This window comes from Ochotona princeps, unplaced genomic scaffold, assembly GCF_030435755.1.
Source record: "Ochotona princeps isolate mOchPri1 unplaced genomic scaffold, mOchPri1.hap1 HAP1_SCAFFOLD_2654, whole genome shotgun sequence".
Taxonomy (NCBI): domain Eukaryota; kingdom Metazoa; phylum Chordata; class Mammalia; order Lagomorpha; family Ochotonidae; genus Ochotona; species Ochotona princeps.
In genome coordinates, this window is record NW_026697284.1 from 7,591 (window position 1) to 34,388 (window position 26,798).

General features: G+C 42.5%; 1 protein-coding gene across 1 annotated transcript; it reads right to left on the reverse strand.

Annotated features, from left to right (window-relative positions):
* On the reverse strand, nucleotides 1-26,439 carry LOC131478919 (ubiquitin carboxyl-terminal hydrolase 5-like). Its single transcript, XM_058659551.1, has 16 exons — nucleotides 26,264-26,439; nucleotides 22,940-23,061; nucleotides 22,596-22,825; nucleotides 21,408-21,526; nucleotides 18,420-18,504; nucleotides 16,705-16,857; nucleotides 15,684-15,851; nucleotides 13,671-13,773; nucleotides 13,392-13,613; nucleotides 9,503-9,690; nucleotides 9,287-9,415; nucleotides 8,185-8,439; nucleotides 5,799-6,038; nucleotides 3,094-3,302; nucleotides 789-1,409; nucleotides 1-148 (listed from the first exon to the last, which is right to left on the reverse strand). Exons 1-16 carry the CDS (start codon nucleotides 26,437-26,439, stop codon nucleotides 1-3), a joined length of 3,168 nt encoding a protein of 1,055 aa, XP_058515534.1.
* Nucleotides 26,440-26,798: the final 359 nt, after the last annotated feature.

Genomic DNA, 26,798 nt, shown 5'->3' on the forward strand with positions numbered 1-26,798 from the left:
TCAGTGTACTGGTGGTAGGAAGTTGGTATGAGCTGACACCTTATAGCGCCCATCAAGCTGTTCTCCATCGTATGCGCTGGGGGGGGTCACCCGCTGCACAGACTGATGACAGCTGCACGAGCTGTACACGGCCTTATCCAATAAAAATCTTCAGCAGACGCAACTGGCGCATAAATGTAAGAAAGCATCAGCGTAGCTGTTATTACACGTACGTGTACAGACTCACAAGCAATCATACATATGTATGTAAACACATAAAAAGACGTATTCATTCACGCACAGCTATGCTGTCAAAAGCAGGTCACGCCGCCCAGCGTCACACTGGAAGATTTGAATGCTGTTTGTTGTTTCGTTTCCTGCGTCCTGAGTTCCCTGCACCGTCAGTTTTATGTTTGGAAAAAAGAACACTCGACACGGTGATATAACTATGCGTCAAAGTCTATCGGTCGCAACGTCCCTATCCACCTGGCATCACACAGCGTTGTGTTTTCGAAGCCACGACCGCAGAAGTAATTCAATGTTCTGCATATGTCTAAGCACTGCAGTGTATATATTTGTTTCCGTTGTCTTCCTGAACGAAACTTTCGGGATGCGGCCACAGCATAATAGAGGGGGACTAGCCTGATGGGAGCGTGACTTCATTAATCAATGCTGCCGCGGCGGCAGGATGTGCACGCACGCCTTTCACAAGTTCGACGTGTACTGATTTTGTAGAACAGCTTTTCTCCTCCTAACTTGTGCACTAGCTATTTGATTGTAGGTCTTTTCTTTTAAAAACGTATATGTACCCGAGATCAACAGGAGGATTTACGGCCTCCGCGACTTTTTCGTCATTGAACAGAATCCATTTATCACCACGTTTTACATGACCAACGTAATGGCCGCAGCTGGCATTTTTCCCGATATGAGTAACGAACGCGTGCAATGAATAGCAGCCACTACCATCATCAATCCCCCTCAAGGCTCTCTGCAGTGGCGGCATATTAGGATCCACCTGCTCTGATGCTGCACCGTCGGCCGCATTCTCCTGCTGCTCGAGCTGCTTTTTTAGCTCCTCCTCTCTCAACACAGTTTCGACGGCTGTGTTCAAGTCTTCGGAATGACTTAGTAACCAGTCCACCGCTCTATCGCAAAAGGCTGGAATGGTGCTGCTGTCTCCACTAGCAGAAGTCACGGCAAGCAAACCAGCCCGTGCCTGCCTCTCCGTAAATCCCATGGATTTAAGTGACGGTAAGGCGGCCTCGATGCGAGTGTCAACTTCTCTTTTTCCGCCAGCCGTTGCACCAGTAGCACTTGATGACGATTCGTTTGAGGGGAGCGGGTGGTTCAGATTTTCATCATTGAGATGCGCCATAATCCACTCGACACATGCATCTGGACTGCTGTTCTGCACCGCCAGGCATGCCCGTCTACACCAGCAGCACAACCACAAGCTCGCTTCAATGGTTCTGAGCAAGGCAGCACCTTCCTCAGAAAATCTGTCAACACGCGATCAACTTGATATACGTGAGCATTGGAGAGGGTATGGGATGTCTCTCTCTACTACAAAGGGCTGCGACCGTAAAGTTATAGCCCGATGATGCACGCATCTGCACAGACAGCCGCTGCTTCTTTTTATTTGTCCTCATACACATGAAGGAGCTGTGCTTCGGCACACATCTTCTTGTGCGCCGCCACGACCTGTGCACGCTTCACGGGGCAAAAGCACCCGCCTGTCTATTGAGTAGTCCACGAAAGATGTTCCTTCTCACACACGTTGAGTTGTGGGACAGCTCAATTCATGGGAAAGATCTTAGAGTATGTACAGTGAGTAGTAAGAGACGTGCGCGCAGGCCCGCCGTTTAGATTGGCTGTCTTTCAAGTGAGGGTGTTGACCATTAGTGTATGTGTGTGCCAGTGATTCAAACATCTGCCAGTAGTGTTCACCACCACCTGCCTAGAGCAATTAGCTGCGCCAAAAGCGTGCTGCCCCCCGAACAAAATGTTGCTCTCCGTCTTTCAAACGGCGGTGAGACGGGGAACGTTTATATTCAGGGCATGAAACCAAGCGGGCTGCCTCGCGGTCTTGCACACAGCTGCGTGAAATCTGTGATAAAAAGCGCATCTACACAACAACAGAAGAATATAGTCGCTGAAAGACCTCACACACATACCATAGAGTTCGTGTTGTTCTGCTGCATCTGAATGAGGAAGAGGACGTTCAGAAAAAGAGACTGGAGGTCTCAAATCAAGAGGGTGCACATACATTACAGAGTGAACCTCTGCCCCTACAGCATATACATATATACATAAGTACACAAAACATTCTCCTTTCCTGCCGTTCCCTCACTGTAGTATAGTTGAAAAAGAACTGACAGCCTACACATGTACTTATGAAGATATATGTGCTTAATATGCATATATATATATAATGTATTGCAGTAGTTAAGTAGCGCTCCTTCCTCCTTGAACTGACCTGCTTCTTACTTCTAGCCTGCTCTCTACAAGCATTCACGGATATTAGTGTGCAGTGACATCTGTACAGTACTGACACTCGTTGGAACTGCTGCTGTCTGTTTGAGTGGAATACCACAGCGTAACAGCGTCTGCAGTCGTCAGTCAGGGTGAGCACATATTTACATCATGTGCACAAGGGCCGCTGTATAAGTCGACGTCTATAGGTTACAGTGTAGTTCGACACTTATACGCTAGCGTATATCTAAAACGCTTGTCGACTGCCGGGTGTTCGACGCTAATGAACTTCCGTACATTTAGACGTTAATATAACTGCCGTATACTATGACGCTTATAAACTGCCGTATATTTCAACGTTTATGGAACTCCCGTATATTTCGACGTCTACAGGCTGCCGTATATTACAACGCATGTAGGATGCGGTAGAGCTCGACGCTTGTAAGCTGTCGTTCATGTGTGCACTTGTAGTTGTGATACACGGGGCAGGTTTTGAGGGTGTGCTCGCTCAGGAGTGCCTGCGCAGGACGTTATTTTCTCGAAGAAGTGTGTCGCAGGCCGTGCTGTGCTGCAGTTGTGATTTGTAAAAAAAACTGTCTTTTCGTCAGAAACGAGAAAATATATATATGTATATATACTCACTTGCACGCATTTTCGGTGAAACCCATAGACATCAGCTGAGCAAGAAGTTCTTCATCAAACTGTGTAGCGCTACTGCAGTTGTGAGAAGCAGCCAAATCTTCATCCCTCCGTCTCTTTGACGCAGCACCTTCGTCCTCTTCAGGCAGTGCCACCTCCCCCTCCTGTAATCCTGTTCCCCTCATGTTTTCCATATTGACATCTTCAGGGACCTATTCACCATCATATTCGCATTCAATGCAGACGATGCATGGGTGATACATACATGCATATGTATGTATATATCCACATGTACGTATGTATACATATATATATATATATCCAAGCGTATGTAAACATATGCTACCCCGGAAAACATTCGATGAACACCACAGATAGCAGCACACTCAGATCATCGACTCAGGTTGTATACATACATACACATATGTATATGTATATATACATATATATGTATATACCTATATATACCTATGTATATGTATATATATATATATAGATATGTACTGTAAACATATTACGTTTCAAGCGTGATGCTGATGAACGTAGCTCAGCTGCTTAATAACATCAGGGTATTCGTACATATAGTTACACCCATACATGCATGCGCTTATGTGGTGTCTATGCATATATATACATATATGGATATGACACTTCTATACCTACCACAGGTCTGGGTAAACTTAAACGCTGCCACTGTGTATATATGTGTCGTCCACAGAACAGTCTGATAGTTTCATTCATACGCGTCCGTCTTATTTCCTGTTGTGGTGGAGGTCATGTATACACGCTTACTAACACATCTTGCCCAATAAGAATAATATACTCTACTACATACAGATGAGCCAATATGGCATAGAGTCTAAGGTATATAGGTGCATGTGTCCCTCCGCTTCCTCTGAGGTTCGTGTACACGTATCAGGCGCGCCATATGTGCAAGAGCAACTTTTGCAAAGCTTGTGCTATGTGCAGATAATCAGTTCTTCCCCAGACCTTGTGTAGAAAAGTATTATACATCTCCATATTTATCCTCGCCATGTGCATAATAGTGTCAACATCTTTCTGTCTACAGTATTTGTGTGTAGAGAGCAACATACAACTCCAAGTCTACCCTCACCATGTGTATGATAATAACACAATATCTTCGTACATATCATATTATTAATGTATTAGCTAGTCAACGTCTCCTAGTCTACAATATTCGTACGTAGAGAGTAATACATAATATCCACGTCTACGCCCACGATGTACACGCCAGTGTCACCATCTGCCTGTCTACACTAATAATGGCAGTACGCCGTCTCAGTTCTTACTATATTCCCTCTCGAAATTCCAACTATGCGTGTGATCATACTGAGCTCTCTTTACGTTCTTCTCTTTTTTGCAGTTGCACTCAACAACTTGTGTGTTTCTTGAGTCTTCGTGTGAAGACATGGCGCTGCGTACGTAGCTATCTTTCAAATGCGTGACGTTGTACTGCTTGCTGTATACATGTCTGTGGGCGTGCGCAGGGACTCTACTTCTTAGGATGTTATATGACATACGAACTTACATATATATATACATATATCTAGCACACTGGCCCAAAATTACTTTTACTGTTCTTACTGCGATGCCCGTGAGGGGGTTATATATATACACATACCCAAAGAAAACAATGGACCGGAGTCTGCATCTGTGAGACTCTCCTATATGTATCTACATATATATATATATATGTGTATATAAGTACATACACAACATAATATTGAACCAAGGTTCATACCCGTGGGAACCTCATATATGTGTACATGTACGCGTATATGTATAGTATTTAAACATATTTTATATCCGTGCAGACGCTATATATATCTACATACATACTCGTAAAGAGATTACATACTAGTAAGCAGAGATTTTATGAGTGTGGACGTCATTTATGTAAACGTGTACCTCTGTTACATAGCAACTGACCACAATATATACATGGGGGCGTATATATACATATATATGTATACACACACAAATATCAATGTACATATATAACAGAGTATTGGCCAGAGAGTCACATTTACGTAGACCTTACATATATATACATGTATGTCTATAGCATAACATTGGACTTAGATATACATCCCTGTAAAGATTACATTATATGTACATACATTCATATATCAGGTCAGAATCCGCATCCGTGGGGACTACCTACATACGTATGTATATATCTCTATATGTAGATATGTATTATATTATTGAGCGTAGATCCTCCCACATATTGGCAGCAAAACGTGTCAGTTTATTATTTGATGACTGACCACATTGTCGCTCCTTCATTAGCGTCTCATCATTTTCACAACTCACTTAGTATTCAGAGTCCTGCTGTTGTGCATTAAATATACAGGTTACTAATAGCAACAGTAGCACAAGTAGCCGCAGTAGCAGTAGTAGCAATAGAGACACACTGAGCGAATTTTACTAACGGTCTGTAGGAATCGACTTTTTGCGTGGAGGTATATGTGGTCTCTGGGCAAGAGAACCGTCGTGAAGTTTCACGTACGCCGGAGGCGCTGCAGCACACTGAAGAAGTATGAGAAAAAAAGCTCTTTTCCGCCTACTCTCACAAGACAGACATATAATAATACATCTCTTTTTTGCCCTCTGAACCTCCTGATGACAGCGTTGATACAACAAAAGGATGGGGGAACATGTGTAAGACGCCATCGAAGACCTACCAGAACAGGGCAATACAGCTTCCTTGCCTGCCAGTGCTGGTCAGCAAAGAACCGCTTGAGGTGAACGACCAAATAGGGTGGGAAGCTTGCGAGTCTCATTTGTTTGAGGGCTTCTCCTCTTTTGCCTGTGGCAGAAGAATGATAGTCTGTCAGTAGCGTTGGAGCCACGAACGCTCCTACGCACTCTGAGAAGTTGTACGTGGGTAGGCTTGGCGGCGTTGTCTCTGTGTTATCTGCCTCCTGTGTATAGCACAGTCGCCCCCACGTCAGAATGTGAGGGAAGGAAAGTCACTAGCGCAGTGTAGTAGTACTCACATAGCGTAACGTATACACGGGGCCGTGAACAAAATCATAGTCTTTGATATATTGCCCCCGCTACAATGCGCTTTGCACACAAGTGCATGCAAAGATGATCGCAAGAGAAACATACAATAGCGGACGCTGCGTCTATCAAGAGAACGACTTTCAGTCTGGGCATCCTGCACATGTTTACACCTATCAACGCACAAAAGAAAAGAAAAAACAACGAAGTATTTCACAAGTGGATGTGGGTTGGTATGTATCTATATATATATATATATAAATATATGTGTGTGTACAGTGTGGTGTGCACACGTCTATACGTATATTGTGGAGATACATTCATACATAGAGCTGGTTAGGGGGGAGGAGGGGTCTGCACATTCACATGCACACACACAATGCTGCTTAATGATGATTTATTGGAGAGACCATTTATACGTATGTGGCAGTCATATGAAACGCTCCGTTGCTCTTTAGGTACATGCACAGAGGTAGTTATAGAAATGAAGGTGCTTTAACAACTACTGGCAGCAACATCACCGAACGTCAGTAAACACACACTTGCGGGTGATACGTGTGCAGACACCCACTACAGGGCCCACAGCAATACATTAAACACACCAAAGACGCTGCTGCGTACAAATATATACGTTTCAGCGAAAGCAACGAACGCTAGTGGCTGCTACATGATATTAGACAACATAGTAAGACTACCGAGTAAGAAGTCCAGACGGTGACGTGCACTAATAATATACCACAAGGAAAACTCACTTCGAAGCTCGCTATATGCATATAAATCACTAAGGGGCTCACTATGCGTATTTCTATACGTATAAATAAAGATATATATATATATGTATACGTGCACACTGACGCATAGAAATAGATTCACCAGTGCACGATGTGGCTTGTGTCAGACGCATCTTTTCGAATTTGCTCTTCTTGCGAGAACAAATTGCTGGGCACCTGTCACATTTTCCGCCTTCGCAAGCGGAAAGAAACCTGCTATTTGATATCTCCATGCCCCTTCTTCGTTCTCTTCGCCTCGCACGAGTGTTTCTCTCTATGTGTCAGTGCGTGTACGTGGGTGTGTGTGTCACAGTGTCTGAAGGTCACTATGTGTAGCTCTCATTGTGTGCGTGTGTGTATGGCTGTCTGTCTGTCGTCAGGTTTTGTGTATCTGTGTGTCATTATGGAGTGTGGGCGTCAGTATTCGTGGGTGGCAGTATGTGTATGTGTATGTGTGCGTGTGTGAGTCTGTATATCTATGTGTCTGTCTGTTACCTAATGTTACGTCCACACTCACATATATATGTATATGCATACCTATACATATATATATATATATGCACACACAGTGTGACGGTGGAAGTACGTAGGTGCAGACACAGTGTAATTGTAAGAGTATGAATATATGCATACCCAGTGTGATTGTGAGTGTATGCGTGTGCTGAACTGATAATTTACGTGCAACTCGTTTATACTGCCGCTTCACATGGAAATAATAATCCACTTGTATGACGACTAACAGAGAAATGCTCTGTTGTGTGAACGGTGTGATTGGGGGAGTACGTACGTGCACACACAGTGTGACTGTGGGTGTGTACGTCTGTGCAGACACGCACACAGTGTGTGTCTGTGACTGTACGTAAATATGGATGTACACACACATACTGTAGGTGTATGTGTATGTGCACACAGACATTGTGTTTCACTGTAGGTATGCACGATTGTGCACACATACAGTGTGTCTGTAAGGTATGTGTGTTCTATCTCTTACTATGTTGTAAGGCACATCTGTACTGCCGCTCCATGAAGAATACACAGATACATATACTTATATGTACATATATATATATGCGCATACTTTGAATATAAGTGTATATATATATATATTCAGACAAGGTACACGTGTATACACACATACTATGTTGTAGGACACATCTATGCTGCTGCTTTATGAAAAAGATACATACATATATATATGTATACATATATATATGTATATGTATATACGTATAGCCTGTCTGAATATATTTGTATACATACGTTCATATATATATGTATATGTATATGTGTATACCTTGTCTGAACCTGAAGTAAGAGACGCTTTGTTGTGTATGGCAGCTTCTGCTTCAGCTGCATCATCTTCACGAAGTTCCTCTCCGCCAACACGATGTCGTTTGTACCGCTGTTGATGCTCCTGCAGCTGCTGCTGCTGCTCTTCAAATCTTTCTTGTATAGCAGGGTCCATGGGAACTGGTAGCGCTAATACTTGCTGACGTGTGTAAGAGTATCTCACTTGTTGTGTTGCGCTGCATTGAATTCTTTGCTCTACCTGTCGAAGACGGTCCACAAACATAGTCTCTCAGGTTGCATGCTCTAGTCTCATGTACAGTAAATGTCGTTCACATATATATTTGACAGCGTACGAATGTCTCTAGAGCTGAAAGAGTCGCTCAAAACCGCTACTTGGTTACAAGCCTAGCGCGCATACATACATACATACATATGTGTATGTATATGTACATACATATATACGTGTATACATATATACATACATGGATACATATACATACATATATACATATATATATATATATATACACATACATCAATACCTAGATACCCAGACACATACTGCATACATTCATTGAAACACACATACATAGTTACATACATACATACATACATGCACAAACACATAGATACATACATGCATAGATACAGGTACATAGATACATAGAAGAACATGGTTACATAACAATACATGAATACATTTATAGATACATACATCGATACATAGTTGCATAGATACAGGTACATCGATACACAGGAAAACATGATTACATAACAATACATGAATACATTTATAGATACATACATAGATACATAGATGCATAGATACTTAGATACACATATTGATACATAGGTACATATTCACATACATACATAGATACATAGTTCCATCCACACACACTAGATACATGGACACATACATAGATACATAGACAGAGAGAGAGATACACAAGTAAATGCATAGTAACGTACATACCTGCATAGACACAAAGCACTACCCACTAGATACGTAGACCCACCGATAGATAGAGACAGGAGGACAGAGTACAGATGAATATTAGCTTTCCAGTAAGGGGGTAGGAGGAGAGTGTAGAAAACTCGCTTACCACGAATGTGAAAAGGCGTTCGAGAGTGCTGCTTTCGAGTGCTTTCTCTGCACGTGTAATATCAGACGTTGTACATCCCGACGCAGCGACAACAGCAGACTGTATCTCTCTCTTGTGCTGCTCGTGCTGCTGCTGCTGTTGGAGAGCTCCTCCTTCTCCTTCTTCACGACCCCCGTCCTGCTGCTCCTGTTGTGTGTCGTCACTGCGTGTGAGAACCAAGCGACGCTTCGCCTCTTGTAGTCTACTACGAGCCTCTCGATCACGAGAGCCAAGCCACTGCAGAAGAAGTGAAAGGAACTCCTCTGCGTCTTGTTGATGTAGAGTTGCGAACTCTGCATGTTGGACTCCAACGACGTGTTTGTACAGCTGAGGCGTCACGCTGTCTGCATCCAGGTACGCTATTTCTGCGTAGAACAAGAGAGAGGGTCCGGAGGAGAGAAGACCATTACTGCTCTCCCTAACCCGCAAACGCCCGCCTCCACGCACACGCCGCTCTTCCTCCACCACCCACATACACAACATAATGAAGAGATACGCCTTCGCTCACTGTTTTCGCATGGACGTCCATGGGCGTTCTCGGGACACAGGGAGGTGTTATATTACAGAAGGCAACAGCCACACACTTGGATACACACTTACACACACCCACACACGACACACACACGTATACATACTATACTATACACATAGCTCCCATATATAATGTTGGCGGCGTGGTGGAGAGTACACTGAGGGCCGTAATAAAATGGAAACAAGTGGATACGTTAAAGTAGTTGTAGTAGTGATACACACTCACACACACAGACACACACACAACATACATACGCATATATATATATATATATTATATTGTACATATATCGCTCATATATGTGTACGCGGCGTGGTGGAGAGTACATTGAGATGTATGAAGGGTCGCGATATAATGGAAACAAGTGAATACGTTAAAGTAGTAGTAATAGTGATACACATACACGCACACAACATACATACGCATATATATATTATATTGTACACATATCACCCATATATGTTTAGGAGGCGTGGTGGAGAGTACAGTGGGATGAAGGGCCCGCAATATATTGGAAAAAAGTGAATACGTTAAAGTAGTAGTAATAGTGATACACATACACGCACAACATACTTACGCATATACATATATATACAATATGTTGTATTGTACACATATCACCCGTATGTGTGTAGGAGGCGTGATGGAGAGTACAGAGGGATATATATAGGGCCGTGATACGATAACAAGAATTAGATATGGAGTATTAAAAATAAACAATTTCTGCAGAACGATGGTGCTCAAATAGAAAAACAGAAGGTGCCTCTATAACACTAGACATGTTCCTGTGCTGCTTGAAGTGGGACACCTGCAGAGCCCCCTCCTGGTTGCAACACCGGCGTCACAGTACGCATGCATCCGAGGCTTTTCCTCGAAAGCAGATGACATCCCTGCAGCACATATGTTTTGAAGAAAGCCTTGTTACACCACCAGCACTGCTTGGAAGGTCTCTCTGGTCTCTCTCTGTACATGAAACACTTTTCTCTCCAACACCCACACCTCCTATAAGTATACATACATACATATATATATGTGCATTATTGCTGGAACACCACATCAAGGTAAAGCCCTGGAAAAACAACTTTATGTGAGTCCTTATATCTCAAGTCTTCTATTTCATATATATATATCAAATGTACATATAAATATATATAAATATCGCGGAGGTATATATGTACACACACACACACACACAAACACATACAACTAGATGAAGGACTGGTCCCCTCTCCTCCTTGCTCTTGAGTCTCATAGATGCCACTGCCAAGGCGCTGGTCTCCAAACGAACGAAAGTTCTTGCTATTGCTACTGCTGCTTCTTCCTACTGTCCACCTGCATTCAGTTGAAGAAGTGCTGGGCCTTTCCTCTATTGGCGGCTCGTAGCACCCATAGTTGCAATGCTGTTGCTGCTGCTGTATGAAGTAACGCCACTTCGTGGTGGTACTGCTGCAGCAGCAGCATATAGCAACGACGCTTCTTCTTCAACCTCGTCCTCTCCTTTCTGCTGCTGCTGGTCTTGTTACTATTACTTCCTCCTGTGCGCTCTCTACCCTTGCTCCTTCCAGACAGCAGCTGCCACAGCGGAACGTGCTCTCCGCTGTGTGCCTAAGGGACGAAATGTGTGTGTGTGTGGAGGAGAGTGTGTGTACACGTAGTAGATGTATGTGACCTCTTCTCTCCCATCTCCCCCAGACCATCGTTGCTGCAGCTGCTGCAAAGACTGCTGTGCTGCTTGCTTTCATGTTTTGCCTGCTGTCATCTCCTGTTGCTGTTGCTGTTGTTGTTGTTGGTGTTGCTGTTGTTGTGGTTGTTGCTGTTGCTGTTGCTGCTGTTGCTCTGCTTCTGTGCTATGTATGACGCTAATCTTCTCTAAAACTACCACTACAACTACTACTCCTACTACTCATGCTGGTGCTGCTGCCTTCGGCTTCCCTCTCTCTCTCTTTCCCTCTCTGTGAGGTCGTACCTCACCTACCTCTGAAACAGTTCACAGAGACGTATCTGCATAGCAGAGTACCACCTGGCAGCGTTGTCCCTCCACAAGACAAGACAGCAGTGGTGCATGTTTAGCAGTGCTGCTAGAGTCATTCATGTCATGTGGCTAGTAGAAGTAGTACTGAGTTCTATCATTTCTCACACACTCTCCAGATTTCGGTACTGTAGTATTCTGGTCTATATGCGACATACCACGCAATAGTCTCAGCTACTCATGGGCGACAGAGGCCGCAAGACATTCCTCTACCCCGCTTCCCTACTACTAATACTATCACTACTAACACTCTTACTACCAGTATTACTGACACTACTACTACTACCAAGACTACTAATACTACTACTACTGATACTACTACTAGTACTACTACTACTACTGATACTACTACTAATACTAATACTACTACTATTATCAAAACAACAACTACTAATACTACTACTACTACTTCCAGTGTACAGACTTTCAAAATAGTATGGTTCAACCATCCGTGCATGCATGTGTATTTGTGTACGTGTGTATCACCCACCTGGTCGCAACACACAGCGCGCGCCGCCGTCCTATGACACAAAGGACTGTCACTACCACTACTACAGTAACTATCACTTCTGTTACCAGAATATAGACTAACAGAAAATTATGTGTCATTTCCTTTGGTGTTTGTCTTCATGTCACCGAGCGTGCGTGTATACATGTGTATGTGTGTACACGTATCTGCGTCTCTGTGTATGCGTGTTTGTCAATCACGCGCGAGTGTCCTTGTGTGTGTGTTACTTGTGTGTATGTCTGTGTGTGTATGTGGAGTGGCGGAGGTGGGTCGAATACGTGTGTAGTGTGTGTGTGTGTGTGTGTGTGTGTGTGTGTGCTCACGGCCCAGAGGTGTGGAGGACGGTGTGTCGAAGGCATGTGCGTGTAAGCCACGTGTGTCTGTGTTGAGGGCCCGGGGGGAGGGAAGGAGGTTTGTTGAATACATCTGCGTGTAAGCTACGTGTGTGTGTGTGTGTGTGTGTGTGTGTGTGTATGTGTATGTGGATGTGTGTGTGTATGTATGTGGGAGTATGTATGTGTTTGTGTGTGCTGAGAGCCCGGGGGTAGAAAAGAGGGGTGTGTCGAGGAGGGTGTGTGAGCCATATGTGTGTATATATATATATGAATATGCGTGTGTGGATGCGCTCAGCAGATGTGTGTGTACGTCACTGATCTACGTGTGAGTGTCACTTCCGTATGTGTGTGTGTGTGTATCTGAATGTTTGTCAGCAGCTACTCGCACGTTATTATTACTTCCTTCACCACCTCTGCACAGGTGTGTGTGTCTCTCTTTCTCACTCTTTGCCACTCTACTTCTGACTGTACGTCTTCCATAAGAAATCTCTTCTCTCCCTTTCTCTCTCTGTTTCGCGTCATTTGTAGTGTCTCAGTGACACCGTGTACGTATCCCAGGGTGTAAAGTAGTAGCAGCACTAGCAGTAGGGTAGTACTAGCAGTGATAGTAGTAGGAGTACTAGCAGTAGTAGTAGTGGTAGTAGTAGTAGTCGTAGACTTACTTTTGAAGATATCATCGTTTTTATCGTCTACGTGTTGAGGAGCTCGTTGCATGATGGCGTCGCTGTTGTTCCTGTTGCTACTCAACGAACCCGAAGTATCTTTTGCTTGGTGGATGATAGCTGCTTTCCTTCGTCTGTCTTGAAGGGGATAGCGATCAGTATGAAGAGCCATTGCAAGACTACTGTGCTGCAGTAGGAAATCATTACTTATAAGTCCGGCTGCTCCTCCGTCTGCTGCTCCAGTACTACCAGTAGTCTCTCCAATGCTGCTGGTGTTACTACTACTGCTGCCTCCCGTTAGACCCTTGATAGGCAGGGCAGCTAGAAGTACTGGAAATAAGGATACATACTTCTCTCGTAGCTCTGGTATTGACGTGAGCACCTGCAGCAGTAAAATCAAGAGAAAAGAAACCAGAAATCGTCGAAAGAAAACTGCACTAAATATTATAAAGACACACACACACACAGAGACGTACATCTACAACGATCATACACGTACATATACCTACCCCTCTTTTTTGTCTTTGTGTGTGGGGACGGGGCCGGGGACGGGGACGGGAGGATGAGTTTGTAACAAGTCCGAGTACATATACATATATATATGTACGTATATATACAACTATACCTCATTTGACGCATTTATCATATACGTCTCGTGTGTGCTGCACTGCAGTACTACCAGCAGAATAGTAGTCATTTCCACTACTTGTTCATCTACCTATGGGCACGTACATATTGATTGTGGTGTGCATGTTCTCTCTCTCTCTCTCTCTGTGTATTGGAGTAAAGGAGTAGTAGTTATATGCATACATACACGTCCATGTATACGTTCTTCGACGCATTCGAGTGTTCAGCGTGTCTGTACAGGTGCGCATATACCCCTCAATATACTACGTGCATCTACATACTCTAGATGAGTTCACTCTATTCATACAGTGCGTACATACCCCTCAACATATATACTGTGTGCATCTATATATCTAGTGTTTGTTGTCTCTCTCTGTGCAAGTGTACTAGTCGTTATTGCAGGGACAATTATCCACGCAGGTGCATCAATATACTGCAAAGTTTAATTCTTTGTACCAGTGCGAACATACCTGTAAGTATACTACGTGTCTACACACATGTTTATATATATATGCATATATATATATGCATATATATTAGGGTCTTTTCTCCGTACAAGAGTGGTAGTCGTTACCTACGTCCACATTCCTGTCGATAAATACATGTGCATCTAAACACACTGTAGTGTCCATGATCATCGTTCTGTGCCCAAGTGCAGGAGTCGTTATCTGCATGCAGACCTCTCACCACTTGTGCATCTATACATATTGTAGCGTCCTTTAGTATGTCTCTCTGTAGGCGTATAGTTGTAGTAGTAGTTGTGTCTACTGTGTGTGCAAATGTCTCTCTGTAGGATCTGTAGAAGTATAGTTGTAGTAGCAGTAGTTTTTGTTGTGTCTACTGTGTGTGCAAACGTGTAGTAGCACAATTCGTACTTGCATACACACCCCCGTCAATTGATGTACATCTACATGTTAGAACATATCTTGTCTATGTTATGTGTGTGAGCGTGTACACGTACCCGTCAATAATACATATGGATCTACGTACTGCAGTGCTCAGGGTCTCTGAGTGGAGAAGGGGTAGTTACGTGCATGTATATTTTCCGTGAGTATACGTGCATATGCATAGTGTGTATGTGTCCACTGTCTCTTGTGTGTACAACTGTACAAGGATTCATCTGCATACCAATCCGCCCATGTACGTGCGTCCTCTACATATGTATGTGTTAGTTGTCTCTGTACGAGTGTACTAATAGTAGTGAAAGCAGTCATCTGCGTATGTGCGTCTCTACTTGTGCTACTGTCTAATGTCTTCTCATGAGTGTGCTAATGGTAGTAGTAGTAGTGTAGTATTAGCAGTAGTATTGATGTGTATATATATATTTGTCAAACTACGTGCGTTTTCAGGTATGTTTTTTTTTCTCTCTGTATAAGTGCAGTAGTAGTAGTACTAGTAGTAGTATTGGTAGTAGAAGTTTGAATATTTGCATATACATATGTATATAGCAGGTAATATACACGCAGCAATGAATACGACGGTATGCAAAAAGTCTGAATTGTAGGTGTAGTCGTACTATTCTGCAGTAGTTCCGTTGACGCCAGAGAATATGCACCGTAGAAAAAGAAAGAAGAGAAGCCTCATGAAACGATATGAGAAGTAGCAGGCCACTGCGGCGCAGTGTTTTTATGCAAATTGAGCCTCACGTGAGTGTTTCTGACTCACTTGCACAACAGAGTTAACATAGCAAGAGTTTCCGAGATTTCTCAACCCAACGAAGCCAGCCCCACTGCATGGACGCAAGTGAGTGTCAGCTTCGGTTGCTCGACTCCATTCGTGGTGGACATTCCAGTCCACTGCCAGTTCGTTCGTGCTCTTCTCTGTTTTACTTAACTGCAGCGTTGTTCGTATATATGTCAATTACACACACACACACACACTGAGAAGACACTTTCAGAAGCAATATCGTAGTGCGTTGTACAGATGCGCACACACTCGTATACACACACATACAGATGCACATACACATGCATACAGACCTGCACGCTGAAACACACGCACTCGCACACTCGTATACACACACACACACACACACACCTACACTCTTATATATATACACACACAAACATACACATACATACACACCTACTACACGTTCATACACACACTCGCACACTCGTATACACACACACATACACACACACACACGCACCCACATATACACAAACACGTATACTCGTATACGCACACACACACACACACATATATACACAAACACGTACACTCTTGTACACACAGAGGCGCACTCTTATACACACAGACGCACACACTCTTATATATGTGTACACACACACACGCATACCTACCTACAACATTACTGCAGCACACAACAATACATATATATATATATATCTATAACAGCGCATGTACATGTTATAGATAGAGCAATATTGAAAGAGCATTTCGATTTATGATGACGGAGAGCTGTTGTCCAAAAGCATGTAGATTTGACACGAAAAAGGAAAGTATATTGACAAATAAACTATCAAATAGAGCAACACTGCAATCATATGAATGCAGTATAGTTCTATTCGCTATTAAGATAGATAAGTCTCCTTCTGTGTCTCTCTGTTTCTATCTTCCTGTCTCTCCCTATCTGTCTGTATGTGTGTTTGTGTCTGCCTGCTTCTGGGTCTGTCTGTCTGTCTGCATCTGCCTCTGATTGTTTGTCTGCCTCTTTTCATACCTGCTGAATGTGTACACCGAAGTGCGCAAGATGTTCGGGTAGCAACGGGTCAATAACGCTGCAGTCCTCGTCTACTGCATACGAATACACATCCGCAGAGTAAGGCGTGATAGTCCCAAGTTTCACGATCAAGGGATATTTCTCTCCTGTTGCCTGCAAAAAACAAAAACAAAATATATCACCTATACATAATACATCTGATACATATTACATAGTATACATACTATCTAGTATATATACTACATAGTATACATACTATCTAGTATATATACTACATAGTATACATACTACATAGTATACATGATACATAGTATTTTGTCAGTACGACATACACGCAGACGCTGATCAGATAACTTCGTGTTCTTTCACTATATATAACAACCTCATGTTTTCTCTCTGTAGACACGTACGTATGTACATACACAAACACCACTTCAAATACTAGGTGCATTCTAAGTATATTGTTACCTTACATTTTCTTTCTGGACATAATACGTACACGCATACACACAAACGCAGCTTGAGATACTGAGTACAACCCCAGTGTAATACTACCTCATGTTATCAACGCATACATACATTTATATCTACATACATGCAAACACAGGTACGTACACACATATATACGTACACACCGAGACTAATTGTAATATGTATTGCATCCACCATATATGCTACCTTACATTTTTTATGCAAACATACCCACATGCATACATACATATATATATACAGAGAGAGAGAGAAACACGTACCAACAGCATTTCGACATTATAATGTGAGGGTCACTTCTTTTCTCAAACACGTTTGTACACACAAATGTACACACATACATACGTACACACACACACACACACGAACACTACTACAAATACTTAACGCATCTCCACTATAGTACTATGCACCTGTTTTCTCGGTATAAGTAATACAAGCACACACAGACACACAAACACACAAACAGAAAATCTAAGGGCGTCCTTACTGAACTCTTAACGCTCACTGCTGTTTCTTTCCGGTATCGTCTTCCTCCTTCCTCCTTTGATGTTGCAGCTGCCAGCAGCACCTACAATGAGTGGTAGCGGAAACTTCCTTCTCCCTATCTCTCTTTTTTTTCTCTCTTTATCCTTCTCTCTTCTCTCAGTCTATCTCTCTTTCCCGTATCCTCTCTCTATCTCTCCCTCGCTCTCTCTGTGTACTGCGCCCCCCGTTACTTAGTCATGACAGCCGTGGTGTATAGTCTATGACTAGCATGCATGTGTGCTAGACGTATATTCGTATATACATGCCGGCTCAACAGAACGGGAGGCTTCTCTGTCTTCATTGAAAGACTATATAGGGCAGACACAGATACGCACGAAGACGCTCTTACATGCACGCATCTAAAAAATGAGCGACACAAGACCTGCGCGGACACACATATATACACATATGTGTGTATATATATATATGTATATCAGTGTTGTATACACACGTAGATCATTAGCTTATGGAGCTGCGGGTGACTTGTTGCCGCTGGGAGACGTGCTGGAAAGAAGAAGTGGCCCTCAAAATATTATGCCAAAGCTGTTCATACGTGTCTCTCTCTGTCTCTCTTTATATATACATATATATAGATATACATGTGTTTATGATTATATATATGTAGTACTGTCTATAAACAGGTATCACTAGCATTTGTTTGTTGCTCGTGACTTGTTGCTGCTACCAGTGGCTCTCACGTGATAATGTCGAATCGCTGCGCCTTCCGATCCGTCGAGACATCCTCCGCCCACGCCGTACAACTTCCGTCCACATCCGATGTGCCTGGAAGAAATAGAGACACAAGAACATACAGAGAGAAATTCACTTTCCAGGCACACAGCCGAGAAACTTCTCTCTCTTTTATTTGTGTGTGTGCGTGTGTGTATATGTGTGGGGGGGGTGGGGGAGACATGTGTATGCGGCCGTCAGTCCATACGTACACTCTCGAAGTGAGTACAACCACACACAGAAACCGCATTCACTGTGAAAAGTCCTCAACACACACGCGCAGTATTGGTGGCGTGTTACCACACACACCAAATCTGAAAGCCAACACGCACGCGTGTGTGTTTGTGTGTGTGTCTATGTGTGTGCGTGTGCAAACGCACGTGTATGTGTGGGTACTCACAAACAAACACGTGGAGGGTAAATTCACATTCAGACAAACACGTACGTTTGGCCGTGCATAGAAGCAGAGGCATAGCGGTATTTGTGTACATACACACAAACATGGATGGGTGTGAGTGTACGTACAACCCCTTGTGCCACTCGCATATATGATGACATGCAAACATACAGAAGAAAAACCACGTGTGTGTGTGTGTATGTGTGTGTGTGTGTATGTGTATGTGTATGTGTGTGTGTGTGTGTATGCGCGTGTGTGTGTATGTACGTGTGTGTGTGTGTATGTACGTGTGTGTGTGTATGTACGTGTGTGTGTGTATGTACGTGTGTGTGTACGTGTGTGTGTATATGTGTTTGTATGCGTGTCTGTATGTGTGTGTGTGTATATGTGTGTGTGTGTGCGTTTATGTGTGTGTGTGTGTGTGTACATACACCCTCTTGTGTCACGCACACACACATATACGTATATGCACACATACGTACGTACGTACATACAAACGAACATACATAAAGGTTTTTGGTTATGCACATGGAGATATGCAAGGAGGCCACACACGTGAGCGTACTGAAACACACAAACATTTGCACACGGACCATATATTTCTTTTCTATATTTTGAGCAAATATATGCGTTCCCTTATACAGATAGGCGAGGATGAACAGCTGCACACCCAAATGTGTTTGCGTATATACCTACATTGCGTGCACATATATACCTATCAGCTATAGTAACACGTTCCAACGCATGGAGGTCTACGTAAGTATATATATACATACTAGCGACGGTTGATCGGCTGCAATCATGTACACATGTGGACCCTTGTGTGTCTGTATAAGTACAGATATATACATACATACCACAAATAGTTGATCGGTTGCAATCATGTAAATGGATGGAGTCTTGTGTGTCTGTGTTTATATATATAATGTATATGCATACATACATATACATATAATATACATACATACATACATATACATACATACATACACATACATACATACACATACATACACATACATACATATACATACATACATACATACATACATACATACATACATATACATACATATACATATACATACATATACATACACATACATATACATACATACGCATACATACATACACATACCTATACATACGTACACATACATATACATACATACGTACATACATACATACATACGTATACATACATACATACATACATATGCATGCATACAATACACATACATACATACACATATATACATACACATACATACATACACATACATACATACTACCGATATATATATATATATATATACTATCGACGGTTGATCGGTTGCGATCATGTAAACGAATGGAGTTTTGAATGTATGTGTATACCATGGCAGCCCACCACACCCACTGATGAATGCAAGCCTGACATTTATAGTAGCTTCACATAAAAATATATGTATATACCTATGTATATATTGGAATACGTACAAATGTGTATACGTACAAATATGCGTACATATGTGTGAAGTATGTAGGTAAAGACAGCCATGTGCGTATTATGATTATTTCCCTCAGAAAAAGTGAGCCACACGTTTGTAGTAGCAATATCACTATATAGGTATATACGGGCATAGACGTACACATATATATATATATATACATACATATATATACATATATATATACACAGGTTCGTATACGTACACACAGTCTATGTGGGTTGAAATTATTTATCAGAAAGATCGAGCCATCGTTACGTAGTAGCTACCTACATATATAAATAATATGAAAGGTTTACATACGTGTACGCGTAGATATATAACTAACAGTATGTACAGGTGTGCGTATACAGTCATGGATGTATTATGCTAATCCTGCAGAACAACTGAGCCACATAAATATAGTGCCTATATATATATATGTACAGATATATATGTAAAATGAGCGCACATATGCATACATACATCTATACATATATATAGATACATATATATATAGATAGATAGATATGTATACATGTATGTATGCGCAAGTATACGGACAATCACGTTGTGTTATGATTACCCGTTAGACCGACGTTGAGCCCGAAAGTTGTGGCACGCATATATATCTATTCTACATAAACATACATACATATATATGAAACATGTACACATAAGTACCGATCAGAAAGATCCAATTATACATTTGTACCTGCTCTATTTATCTATTCATCTACACATATATATATATATATAAAACATACATAGGTGTCATGTGTGTGTGTGTGTGTGTAATGACCTCCCATCAAAGAGACTGAGCCACAGACTCGTGGCAGCTATATCACTTTGTCCATCTATATATATATATATATATTTAACGTATATATATATGAACAGTCATACCTGCGTATATACATATATATAGTCGTTGTGTATGTGTTATGATTGCTCATCAGGAAGGTAGAGCCAGGAATTTCGTAGCAGCTGTATCTATCTATCTGTATACATATATATATATTTATGTGAACAAACAGCAAGTACACACGTACATATATATATATATATATAGCCAGGTGAGCGATGATTACCCATCAGAAAGGTTGAGCCATAGATTGGTAGTGGCGCCGCAGTCGACACAACGCCATCCCGTGGGTCCGATTGACGGAGGGTTTTGGACTTGTTCCAGTGTTGCCGCATATTTGCTGACCTGAGTGCATGCACGCAACGAAACGCCTAGTACGTTTCTTATGTGAGTGGGGCATGCAAGAAAAAAGAAAACCAGACAAGATGGAAACAACACAAGCGAACACACAAACGAACCAGTGCCACATATCTATTGTACATACATAAGTATATACATACAAACTTACATAAGTATGTGTCCCTCGTAGACAGGTGTACCTATCTACATATATAGTTATACCCAATGTAAGCATATAGCTACTACTACTACTACTAAAAGAGTGTGTATCTGTAGTTAGATCTAACATACATCATAGATACATATACATAAACAGGGTCCGCCACGCACCACTCCTCCTCTGCGTTCCTCCTGCAAATGTGAGGGCACTGAAACATGCACCCAACTCTTGCGGCCGAGTCACAGTGGAAGTCTCCCCCTGCAAAAGGGCAGTGCTGCAAGGCATCAGCAGTAGTACTATTAGTAGTTGCTCACAGACCTCCAAGAAAAGCAGCAGAAAAAGGAAGAGGGGGAAACGTTGGCGGGGTAGTACCTTCAACATGTAAATGAGTTGCAGAAATGGAAGAAGAGGAAGTTGGCATATAGCAGAAACACAAATATTTGCAATCACAAGGGAAATACCATCACACACAAAGCACAAGGCGGTAACACGTGCACCTCCACACAATGGCCTCGGTAATAAGGGATATACACTGCAGCACTTCATTACTATGCATGCATGCAAGCTGTAAAGCCCCCGTATATACATATGTACGTATATATATGTCCCTTATATCGGCAGTAGATCTTACTGCCCCCCAGGCCTCCCTATAAACACACATGTATATATGTACTCATTTCGCCAGTATATATATTGCTGCCTCTAGGGGCCCCATGTATACATATATATATATATATACGTATAGGTATATATATCCTTATATCGGCAGTATATATGAGTGCCCCTAAGGCCTCAATATATATACAAATATACATATATATACATGTATATATAAATACACACATCTGGATATATCTATATATTTGTTGGCTTCTTCTTTTCTTCCTCCCCTCCGAGAGACGGGTGTTGTTTTACCTTCACTTCCTCTTCCCATGCAACAGCTCCACCTGCTCCTGTTGTTGCTGTAGGAGCCCCAGACCCGCGATGTTCAACTACTGCGTCGCATGCACGTCGTATCTTCTCCGGCACTCCTGGGCTGTCAAGCGGTAGAAATACAATTTGCTTCAGTAATTCCTGCTCCCAGGCTTCTTGTATATGCAGGAGCTCCACCAAGTCTGCACCGTCTGTGCTAGTAGTACTAGACGCTGTGCATCTGCCATACAGACTGAGTGGCGTCCCAGCATCCGCAGCTACTGGGGAAGGTGCAACACCACGAAGAGAGGAAGCACCAGAAGCAGCATCTGCGGGTTCCGTTGCACGAGAAGAAAACCCAGCAGGTACTTTCAGCAGCGATGGCAATACGGCGAGGCAGTATTGAAACGTACGCCCCAGTGCAGCCGGACAGGCATCTCCAGACGTGCAATCATCCTCCATTGGGAATCTGCAGCGAAACCCACTACCACTGTGAAACAATGCAGTCGTGCGTGTGGAGTGCATCTCTCTGTCCCATTCTTATACGTACAGAAATACGCTACATTATAGCCCAGTAAATGCACTCTGTCAAGAGATATCTTTTACTCTCACTCTTTACATATATATTTATGTATGTACATACATATATGTGTATGTACGTGTATGTATACATACGTGTATGTGTGTATGAGACATTTCAGCGCACATAGACGCATGCGTTCTTTCCACATACATATAAATATATATATATATGACTCCTTGGTGCACGTAAACGCACTCTGCCAATAGCTATAGACACATAATCGTGATGTCTTAGTGTCTGTGGACGCCTTCTGTCAGTAGCTACATATTTTGTATAAATATACATATATGCAGTGTTTTAGTGCATATGCAGACGTGTTATATAGAGGGAAGACAATAGCATAGCAGCAGAGTAGAGAAGTCCCAGCGGGGAGCGACAAAATCAGCTGCACCAGCGGCAGAGTAAAGTATATCGTGGCAGCGATGATGCAAACACTTAACAGCAAGAACTAAACAGTAGTAATAATCATAAATAACACACCGGTAGAAGGCACCAATAGCAACTTGAAAGGAGAAAGAAAGGAAGGAAAAGGAGGAGGAGGGATGACAAAGGAGATGGACGGCCGTTGAAAGTCTGCTTGCTCAAGAGAATACTTCTTGCATAGGGCATTCCACCGGACTTCCTCTGACTAATACCCGTTGGCTATACTTGATTCGTACGGAGAGCACACGCAGTAGACGTTAGACTCCTCAGACTTTCCCTCAATAACATTTCTTCGACCGTCTTCGCAGCGACGTACGTATCAACTACAGCCGTACATACATATATAAATATATACATCTTTACTAGGTTTTTTATTACACGGGGCAGACAGGGACACAGAGACATTACTGTGTGTAGTGTAGATAGCACTGTCTCCCGTCCAGACAACATAGTATCTGTGTGGTTTCTCCCTGGATATATATATATATATATGCGTTGACCGCACATTCACAGAGAAAGCACTTTCCTGCTGCAGGAAATTGTATAGATATATATATATGTGTCGACTGCATGTACAAAGAGAAAGCACTTTCTTGTTGCATGTACGAAGATGAAGATAATGCGAAAAAACAAAAATATATTCGTTTCTGCTGTGCGACATTTCCCTACAGATGCAGACATATATATATGTATATATATGTATATATAGATGTATACAAGTATATATAGGTCTCTTCCCCCTCCCTTATATGTAGGTGTGCATGACGCAGTGTGCGCCAAAATGTATGTCCAGTTCGCAGCTTTCTTAGACATTAAAGAGTTCTTGTAATCGTCGAACAGAATCTCACATACGGTGGGCATATACATATATATATCTATATATCCTTATCTTCCATATGCTATAACTCGTACAATGGCCGAACAAAGCCTCATACGCGTTGATATAATATATCCCTATCTGCAAGCATTCTGTGTGTGTACAGTGCGCTTTCTTCTGTCAATCTAGAGAATCTGCAGTCACCACGTAGAATGTACGTCTAGTACAGAGATTCTGCAGCCAGCTTCTCCTTTCTACAAAGCCACGTGTACGTTTCTATTATCAAATCTAAACACCTACACAGAGGGAGAGGAGGAAGAGGAGGGTGTTGGTCTGCAAGTATCTTGCCGCCAGTCGACTTAACCATGACGTACCCGTTGGTGGTCACGTTGACCAGAGAAGAAATAACATATATTTGTGATGGTTCGACTTTTCATACGGCCACAGAGCGATATAAAAACACCAAAGAGAAGCCATGACCCCATCACAACACACAACGGAGAGACACTAACCCATATACAAATCGTGCACCTTCACATACGCTGATATATCCATCTACTTCATACACATGCGTATGTACGCGTATTTGACTGTTTGTATGAAGTTCGAAGAAACCAACATACACAAACTATATATACACATATGTATATATGTGCATACATATATGCGGATATACATATATATATGTATATATATGCGTCCGCACATGGGTCATAAGTATGAGGCGATATAGAAAGATCTATAGGCTCTTCAGGTGCGTCTATATATATATGCATACATACATGTGGATATACATACATATATATATATATATATATATATGCGTATGCACATGGGTCATAAGTGTGAGGCGTATAAAAAAATCTATATGCACTTCAGGTGCGTAGAGGCAGCGTTGTGTATCTCATCTCCCTTTTGTGAAGTCGCACAGAAAAGATGATGAAGAACGTCCGCTCATATCTCCTTCGCGAAAACCACCCTGACAGCCCTTCATATTATAAAATTCAACATGCAGCTTCAATCTAAAACACACCCAAGTCACATCGAAGTATACTCCTGCATAATCTCCACTCCCTGCATCTGCGTGCTTTACTCCACACTGATGCTATACTGGGTATATCGCATAGCCTGAGAGTCGCACGGCAAAAGGGCGACTCGGAGGGAGAGGACTTCTCCTGTTCGGTTGTATTCAAACAGGTGGTAGTTTTCACAATCTGTGCATACATATGTTTAAATACATACTTGAACATACGTATTTAAGTTTGAATATGTACTCGTATGTGTACGTACGTCCGCACTCTTTCTTATCTAAAAAACCTTGCGGCAGAGACGATCATATTTACCCACACAATCATGCATATGCACATGCAGCAGTATACACCGAAGCATGTATACACAATTATACGTTGCAGTTTTGGAAGATATATGACCCAGGGGTCCGTGTACATATATATGCGTGGGAACGTATGTATGTATTGTGTACCCCTTGTGTGGTACAGTTTTACCTGGACATACTTTTGAGGAAGCAAATTCTATCAGCGCCATTACGTCTCTCCATGTCTGCATGCGACACGACTGCGCATCGAATACAAAATGTTACCCCTAGAATGTTTCAGTATGGTCACGTACGTTACCTTGCATGTGGATACAACCGTGTGAATCTACATTCATAAGAACGTTTACAGCAGTAGATCTACTAATCATACTATCATCCTGCTCCACAGAGCTCCGTAAATAACACATACGCAGGTGGAGTTTCCATCTGATACGTGTGTTGCCGTTTCGAAGGATTATTTATTTACTGGAGACAAAGTCTCCTCTCTAAGCTACCCGCAAATAAACACTCACCCGCCTTCGACTCCAATACCAAGTTTCGTCGGAAGGGCGGCTTTACGCTGTGTAGAGTCAAAACTTTCTCCATCTGCTAATCTTTGTACGTCGGTGTCACCAGCAGCTTCAGCGGGTGTCGTTCCTGTGCAGACTTCATCTGTTCTTCCTGTTGCGTTGTGCTCTTCACGCGTCATATCTTTTTTGTTGCGGCTTGCAAGTGCCCGACCCAGACTTGCCGCCTGGTCGCCGTCAACACTTGACCGGACATGTACATATACCCGTTGCTGAGGCTTGAGCACCAACACCTTTCCTGCGACCCTATCACAAGTGCCATGCTTGCTTCTGGTTCTGCTGGTCTTTTCGGAAGAAGGACCGTCTCGCCACTGCAGCCGCTCTCGTCTTTTTCCTCATTGTGTCCTGACCTTTCATTAGACTCCGGGTGCTTTTGCCCCTCCTGCTGTAGCGCTTGCGTAGTCTGCTGCTGCACAGCATCGCAAGTTGCACTGACAGCACGGCCCTCTGAAGCACTTGTTCCTGCATTTGTCAGCACACA